The sequence below is a fragment of the Salmo salar genome, chromosome ssa09, assembly GCF_905237065.1.
Source record: "Salmo salar chromosome ssa09, Ssal_v3.1, whole genome shotgun sequence".
NCBI lineage: Eukaryota > Metazoa > Chordata > Actinopteri > Salmoniformes > Salmonidae > Salmo > Salmo salar.
The window spans coordinates 47,238,708-47,247,500 of NC_059450.1; the positions used below are offsets into that span (position 1 = coordinate 47,238,708).

At 40.6% G+C, this 8,793-nt stretch overlaps 1 protein-coding gene and 1 long non-coding RNA gene across 5 annotated transcripts in view; one reads left to right on the forward strand and one right to left on the reverse strand.

The window, feature by feature from the left end:
* Positions 1–6,786, forward strand: LOC106611300 (uncharacterized). The gene is made up of 3 exons (XR_001330089.2): positions 1–190; positions 2,787–2,860; positions 3,486–6,786. It is a non-coding gene; the product is annotated as an uncharacterized lncRNA (long non-coding RNA).
* Positions 6,787–7,512: 726 nt separating this feature from the next.
* Positions 7,513–8,793, reverse strand: part of oip5 (opa interacting protein 5) — a 7,742-nt gene continuing 6,461 nt past the window's right edge. The window contains exons 3-5 of one of the 4 annotated variants that reach the window (XM_014211344.2): positions 8,634–8,756; positions 8,401–8,482; positions 7,513–8,145 (exon numbers count right to left, since the gene is read on the reverse strand). In XM_014211344.2, the coding sequence (XP_014066819.1) occupies positions 8,047–8,145; positions 8,401–8,482; positions 8,634–8,756 (304 nt within the window). In that variant the 3' untranslated portion in view covers positions 7,513–8,046. Of the gene's footprint in view, positions 8,259–8,400; positions 8,483–8,633; positions 8,781–8,793 lie in introns of all 4 variants that reach the window. The other 3 variants (XM_014211345.2, XM_045723743.1, XM_045723744.1) reach the window with 3 other exon arrangements.

The following is an 8,793-nucleotide window of genomic DNA, read 5'->3' on the forward strand; positions in this document are numbered from 1 at the left end:
CACAAATCCCCAGTGGAGTTTCCCATCTACTCCAAATTATCTCTAAAAACAAAATGGCGTAGAGCGGTGGAGACCGTGGTGTTAGCGACAACAAAAAAACAACATCCACGGGACCCGTACAAACGACCGATGGACAACACCCGGGACATTAGCGTTTACTGATGATTTGTGGCGGCTTGGATGTCTTTCGGTGAGTACTTTTAATGAGTAATATAGTATTTAAACGTAGCTATTAGGTGGTTGTATGACCAGTGTTTTTCGAGATGGGCACTCAGTCCTTTGTTTAACTGTTAACGTTACTTGTATAGCCACGGCATAGCTTAGCAGCGAACTAAACTCTACTCAATTGTGAAGGAAGTTTCTGATTAACTTCACCAGACGATTTTGTGCAATTTATCTCCGACTACATCGATTCGTCCAAGGTCAATACTTAAAAAAATGTAAATTGCCGTATGAACCGGCGACCTTGTACCTATGTTTGACCTCTGTAGTTTGCGTGCCTTACTTTGTTGGCTGAAATCCTTATTTCTTTCCCCCCAATAAACGTTAATATAATACCATTTCACCACCACCGACTGACAGAGGCGCATAAAGATGGCAGAATGAATATGACGTCGTTGTTTTAGGGCCATCCACTGACTCTAAACTATGGTGTGTGTGACATTTTTCAAAGTGCAAATGAATCAGCACAATTTACACTGATCAAAAATCCAAACTCAACAATTATTATTTATTTTTTTTACTAAGTTTCAGTTCATATATTTGGATATCAGTCAATTGAAATTAATTAATTCATTAGGCCCTAATCTATGGATTTCACATGACTGGGAATACAGATATGCATCTTGTTGGACACAGATACCTTAAAGGTAGGGGTGTAGATCAGAAAACAAGTCAGTATCTGGTGTGACCACCATTTGCCTCGTGCAGTGTGACACATCTCCTTCTCATAGAGTTGATCAGGCTGTTGATTGTGGCCAGTGGAATGTTGTCCCACTCCTCTTAATTGGCTGTGCGAAGTTTCTGGATATTGGCGGGAACTGGAACACTCAGTCATACACGTCGATCCAGAGCATCCCAAACATGCTCAACGGGTGACATGTCTGGTGAATATGCAGGCCATGGAAGAACTGGGACATTTTTAGATTCCAGGAATTGTGTACAGATCCTTGCGATATGGTTCAGTGCATTATCATGCTGAAACATGGAGGGATGGCGGCGGATGAAAGGCACGACAATGGGCCTCAGGATCTCGTCATGGTATCTATGCATTCAAATTGACATCGATAAAATGTAATTGTGTTCGTTGTTTGTAGCTTAGGCCTGCCCCATACCATAACCCCACCTCCACCATGGGGCACTCTGTTCACAACGTTGACATCAGCAAACCTCTCGCCCATATGACTCCATACACGCTGTCTGCCATCTGCCCGGGACAGTTGAAACCGGGATTCATCCAGCGTGCCAGTGTTCATCAGAGGTGAGCATTTACCCACTGAAGTCGGTTACAACGCTGAACTGCAGTCAGGTTAATACCCTAGTGAGGACAATAATCACACAGAGACTGTTTCTGCAGACATTCTTCGCTTGTACAAACCCACAGTTTCATCAGCTGTCCGTGTGGCTAGTCTCAGACCATCCCGCAGGTGAAGAAGCGGGATGTGGAGGTCCTGAGCTGGCGTGGTTACACGTGGTCTGCGGTTGTGAGGCCGGTTAGACGTACTGCCAAATTCTCTTCAACAACATTTGTGGCAGCTTATGGTAGAGAAATGAACATTACATTCTCTGGCAACAGCTCTGGTGGACATTCCTGTAGTCAGCATGCCAATTGCACCCACCCTCAACTTGAGACATGATCATTAAAACAGGTGCACCTTATGCTGAGGACAATAAAAGGCCACTCTAAAATGTGCAGTTTTGTGACAAAAATGCACATTTTAGTGGCCTTTTATTGTCCCCAGCACAAGGTGCACCTGTGTAATGATCGTGCAGTTTTAAACAGCTTCTTGATATGCCACACCTGTCAGGTGGATGGATTATCTTGGCGAAGGAGAAATGCTCACTAACAGGGATGTAAAATAAATGTGTTCTTATGTAACATTTCTGGGACCTTTTTTATTTCAGCTCATGAACCACTTTACATGTTGCTTTTTATATATTTTTTCTTCAGTATACTTTTTCAAATTGCCAGCGTCCTTAAAGCTAGAATTGGGATCATGTATGCTCTGCGAATGACCGTACAAAAAAATAGTAGAGGAGAGCCATGTACAAAATGAGGAATTTGTGGTAAGTGCCTGACGGCAGCCATCTTTGACCTCCACATTTTTAGAGCAACAGCTTTGAGCAAACAGTCGGTGGTTGTATTTGATTAACATGTATTGAAAAGGTATGGATATCTGCAAACGAAGGCATGCAACTACAGAGGACAAACAAAGGTACGAGGTGGGCGTTTTTTCACAATTATTGACCTTGGGCGAATCGATTTTAGTCAGAGCTAAATTCCACAAAAAACTGGTCTCGGTGCCACTCCGTTGGTGAAGTCCATCAAACTACCTTCACCGTGGAGTTTAATTTGCTACTAGCTAGCAACTCAACATCTGTAGCAATAATTATTGGTTTCCGTTGTATTCCTGCTTTACTACGGGCATGTCACGGGTTTCTACAAATGTTTTCCATAATAGATAATTTGGATGACATTTGGGAAAGGTTGTTTTGTGTAATTAAATAGCTAGCTAATTTCCTAGCTATATTTTTTTTAATTGGGTGTATTCTGTTTGTCCATCCAGTCTTTCTCTCCAGCTTCCAGACAAGATCTTCCCCTGACAGTGCAACATCTGAACATGTCCATAATTTGACAAAGGTCAGTCCTTTTAAGCCATCATAATGATATGTAGCTATCCGTCCTAATGATATGTAGCTATCCGTCCTAATGATATGTAGCTATCCGTCCTAATGATATGTAGCTATCCGTCCTAATGATATGTAGCTAGCCGTCCTAATGATATGTAGCTAGCCGTCCTAATGATATGTAGCTAGCCGTCCTAATGATATGTAGCTATCCGTCCTAATGATATGTAGCTATCCGTCCTAATGATATGTAGCTAGCCGTCCTAATGATATGTAGCTAGCCGTCCTAATGATATGTAGCTAGCCGTCCTAATGATATGTAGCTATCCGTCCTAATGATATGTAGCTAGCCGTCCTAATGATATGTAGCTATCCGTCCTAATGATATGTAGCTAGCCGTCCTAATGATATGTAGCTAGCCGTCCTAATGATATGTAGCTAGCCGTCCTAATGATATGTAGCTAGCCGTCCTAATGATATGTAGCTAGCCGTCCTAATGATATGTAGCTAGCCGTCATAATGATATGTAGCTAGCCGTCATAATGATATGTAGCTAGCCGTCATAAACCATAATGATATGTAGCTAGCTTTGTGCTTTTTCAGTGCACTATTCTCACATTTGTCAAATCCCAAAACAGATGCAAACTAAATGAGTGCCAGACTGCCAGGTGTGGGGGAACTGTCCTGCGAACCACAGGTCTCCTGTGTGAGACAGGTCTGGATTTAGGGCATCATCACCCAAAAGTCAAGCTCCACAGCTGTTGAAACCAGAGCTGGATCAAAGTCTGTGTCAACATCAATGGATCAAGATATCAACCTCCTCCTCTCTTTAGTGAAGAGAGGACCGCTCTGGAAATGTGTGGGTTACAGGAGAGACTGGCTACCACCTCTGTCTGTCTCTTCACCCCTCACCTAGCTGTCTGTCTCTTCACCCCTCACCTAGCTGTCTGTCTCTTCACCCCTCACCTAGCTGTCTGTCTGTCTCTTCACCCCTCACCGTCTGTCTCCTCACCCCTCTCCTCACCTAGCTGTCTCTCCTCTCTCCTCTCCTCACCTAGCTGTCTCCTTTCCACCGCTCCTTATAGCCAATGATGATGATAACTGTAAGGTCAGGGACCGTATCCACAAAGTGTCTCTAAGTAGGGAGTGCTGATCTAGCATCAGTTTGAGTTTTAGATCAGAATGAATCAGATTGTATAGACGGATCCTAGATCAGATTGTATAGACTGATCCTAGATCAGCGTTCTTACTCTCCACCACTCCTTGTAGCCAATCCTGATGATATATTTGAAGTTTGATCCAATTTCTTTCATAACTAGGGGGTCAAACAGAAATTGTGTCGTCTTACTGCCCAATTTGACCTCTACTCTTCTGTTGTCTGAACCAAGGCAATTCACCATTTTATAATCAATGTATCTAGCTATAGATCTAGATGTACTGGGATCAGTGGTTTGTTGTTTTTCCTGAATGCCCTTATCCCCAACCTTTTACAAACGGAGTAAAACTTTTAGTAGACACTGTAGCAAAGATCTGGTATAGCTCCTGTAGTCTCAGACACTACAGCCACAGAGTAAAGTTTTGTCTAAGTATTATGCAATATTCTGAGACACTCATCTGGCTCTGTGAGATTTAGATTAGCAATCCACATGATAGTTGAAAGATGGAAATATCTCTCTACCTCATTGACATGTTTGGCACCATGACAAGTTGGTGTTTTTCTACATGATGGAAACGCTGTAGAGGCCAACAGCAGAACACTAGTGCCCGTCCTACAGAGCTAGGCTAATGAATATCATATGCCTTCCCTTAGACTTCACGTCATATAAAGTACGTACCATAAAACCTACTGTGCCAAAATTTACAGGACACAATTCATACTTCGTTCACCCCCCCCCCCCCCCCATTTTTCCAGAATTATTTCAATAACCTTACCAACGGTGTATGAATGATACAAATCAGATCAGGGTAGATGTAGTTAGTTAGGGCCAATCACTATGTTTTGTGCCCTCATAATAACCTTTTTTTTTTTTTTTTTTTGATTTGATTATGACCTGTTTTGGTTAAAACATTTGTGATCCACCTTCCTTCCGGGATCTGTGCAATATGTTATCTCATTACCTGTCTTGTTTATCTAATATGTATATTGTATGAACAAGTGAACAAGTTGTTTTGAAAACAACAAAATCACCAACGTCTTCCATTTTTAAGAAACATTGTAGTCTTCATATATATAGAGGGATTGTGGTGCCCAATATAACTAGCCATGCATGAAAAGTAGCTAGTGATGCTTGCTTACTAAGAGAATTCTAGAGAGAATGATTTCTAAAAACAGACAGAACACATTTGGCTACTAACTGGGAGATTGAATTGAAAATATCTATTCAGACTGAGAGAGAAAAAAAAATGGTATAACATCTATTTTCTAAACTGTGTTCTATAGAATGAACACTTAGGAATCAGACATGAAGCATTGACATCCAGTGGGTTAGTCATTGACCAATAAAATACCAATGTCTGAACTCTTCTATGGATGGACAGATTAAAAGGAATGTGTCACGAGAATTTTCAATCCGAATGATAACTAACAATTATTTAATATACCCGTAGAAGGATACCTCAGTCTGGAATGCAAACTTTTTTGTTCAGAATATATTTAGTAAAAAGCAAGCCATAACATGTATTTGATTAGACATTTTTAGAAGCAATAACAATTATGCATGATTTGTGTATTTTTTAAAAAAATCTGTTTTTTAAAGGAATTTTTAGGATATTATTAGCTATAAATCAACATTTTGTTTAGAGGGAAGTGTATTAAATATACTCCTGCTTCAGAATACAGTATGTTCTAAGGAAGAACCAGCTGGACATAAAGTACCACACAGAAACAAAGGGAGGCAGGTAGCCTAGTGGTTAGAGCGTTGGACTAGTAACCGAAAGGTTGCTTGATCGAATCCCCGATCTGACAAGGTAAAATAAATCTGTCGTTCTGCCCCTGAACAAGGCAGTTAACCCACCGTTCCCCGGTAGGCCGTCATTGAAAATAAGAATTTGATCTTAACTGACTTGCCTAGTTAAATTTTAAAAAACGGAAACAAAAGGCTGCAGTTTGGTTTGACAAAAACAAGTGTGTATTCTTGGGGAAACTCTATTCAGGCTTGTGTCCTAAATAGGACTCTGCATTTTTTGGGGGGGGGCTCTGGTCAAAAGTAGTGCACTTTTATACGGAATAGGGTCCCATTTGGGAAGTAGCATCATTCATACAGTAGTGTTGATTTTAGGTGGCCTATTTTAATGCCTCTCGTTTTTCCATTCTGTTACATTGTTCCACCATTGTCCAGATCAAACTATCACATATATACATGTCTGTTATACATCTTTCCTAATAATTGAAAGCAATAGATGCCTCAAGGAGAACACTGTAAAGCATTTATTGCTACCATCCTCCTGTCTTGAATACTGTTTAAAAAAAAAAAATATTTAATGTGGCAATGGTCTGGATCAGTACATTTAGAATGCACAAAAAGATTATGCATGATTAAGTAAAAGTAATTCATTTGTATTGCATGCAATAATACAACTTTTCATTTGTGTTGCTCAATAGAGCCATGATACTGAAATGTTTGCTATTAGTACGTTGACATGTCTTGAATAACAGGGATTGTTGTTGACATTACAGGGAACACAATGTAAACCACTTGTTCTGATCAAAATTACTTTTGATGTTACAATGTTGATCATAGCCTAAAATCCAGTCGGTGTGAAATGATAGCACAACCTGTGGAATAATGGCACAAAGACTGTATTGATCAACTCGTAACCAACAGAATGAGTGTACTGTGGTTTAACTATGCAGTCCAGAGGCCCTGGACATGCTGGAACCAGCCTCTGTCTTGTATCAACTGAAGAATCTGCAATAAAAAGCAACATGGTGCCAATGAACTCAGTTGCTGCCTCCTCCTTCATATCTTTTAATAGACTCATCATTCTGGCATCCAATTCCTGAACTCTGGACAGATTCAAAGGTAAAAGGAATGTGTCACGAGAATTTTCAATCCCAATGATAACAATTATTTAAGCTTTGACCAATCCCCAAGGTTTGTAAGACCCTGGGTTTAATAATAATTAGGCAAAGACTCAGTTTATGCAAAAGGTCCATATAGTTTATTCAGAGAACGTGCTGAAGTCCAAAAATGAGAAGACATGTCATTTTATAGCTCTCATCCCCACACAAACAGTAGGTGGGATGCATCTTTCCCCACAGTCCTCATTTATCACTACCAAGCTGGCAGTTCTATCCTCCCGAGATTAAAGGGACCTTGAGAGGACTCCCTTTCCTGTCGTAAGTTTCTTAGAGTTCTAACCAGGTCAGGTCATGAATAGTTTAATTGTCCTCTGTATTTTCTTAGTCACACACACAGTTCTTTCCCTTACTAGTCTCGACCAAACCTTATTGGACTTAAGTTTATCACTAATTATTCATGTTACAATCTAATAATTTCGTTTCAGGGTGGAATTCTTTAGTCATTTCCTTAAACATAAATTCCCTTATCAGAATGATATGCCCATCCTTAATCCCTGGGCAAGAGATGCCTACCGACACTTCGAGAGCGAACATTCATTTATTACAGTGCAAGGTTTTACAAAGATGCAACATGGTCATAGAAGTATGGAAATTAAGACATTTATTGGTTTACATAAGTTTTAATACCTGAACACACACACAGTGCAATGTCTCATCTATGTGGAACGTCACATTAGTAAACATTGATAAAGTACAGTGCCATTTAGCATAAACTATGAGGCAAACACATTGAACAGTAGAATACGAGGTAGCTACTTTTTAACATCTCAAGGAGGGAACTCCCATTTTCACTCTAAATTGTCAATTTTTGGTGGAACACCACACATAGGAATGCCCTCCATTTAGTCAAATTATTATGAACTTTTGTGGCAAGAGTGGCATGATGGCGCAAACAGACTGGCTCCCAGGCTACAAAAGGGCCCTTCAAAAACAGAACATGGAACTAGAGAATAAAGTGCAGTTGACGGAGGATTGTCAAACAGAACAGGCACTTCGTGTTCAATAGGCACAAAAACGGAAGAAAATACTTGTCCAATAAGAAAAACGCTAATTTTCTGTTTTAAAACATTTTGCTATAATGTGCCCTTATGAACACAACCCAGGTAGGATCAGCTTGACTACTGGACAGATGAGGTTGCTTCATTCGTGCGGGTGTCATCCATCACTGCTGACACATTGCTAAGGTGACTTTCCGTTTCCTGGATCAGTTGTTTCAGCTGGCAGGAAGAACAGACGAGACAGGGCCAGGGTTGGGGTCAATTCAGCCAGTGATTTGAATTTTCAGTTTATTTCCTGAATTGACAGTCTTCAATTCAAATTGACCCCAACCCTGAAGAACACCATTCAATGGAATGGCATCAGTTCAATGTAACATTCATGGCTAGAGACTAAACGTGGTTTGACTGCTATGGTGGAAATATCGTCAGATGAAGGGTGTTAACGTGCAGGGTAAAAAAAAGTTGTCTTCTTACCTCACTTACACGTTCTCCTAGTGGTGCTACACTAAAGTTGAGTGTAGAGGCTTTCACCATTTGGCCAGTGCTGAAAATATAACTAAAAGGGCAAGAAATAAACAAATCCATTCTGACAGCTATCCCCGACCACTTGAAATCGTGAGATAAAATCTGTGTATGACAGGTTAAACCAACAATGGCCAGCATCGGCAACTAAAAACAAAAGGTAACCGTGTAGGTTTACTACTTACCAATACATCTCGTCTTTCTTGAGGAGAAAGAGGTTGCGCAGAGCAGACAGGTGCTGTGGTGTTGAGTAGAGGATTACACCCATGAGGCAGAGACAGCCGGCGCATTGGAGAGTGTTGTACACACTATACATGGGGAGGACAGACACACTGAGTATACAAA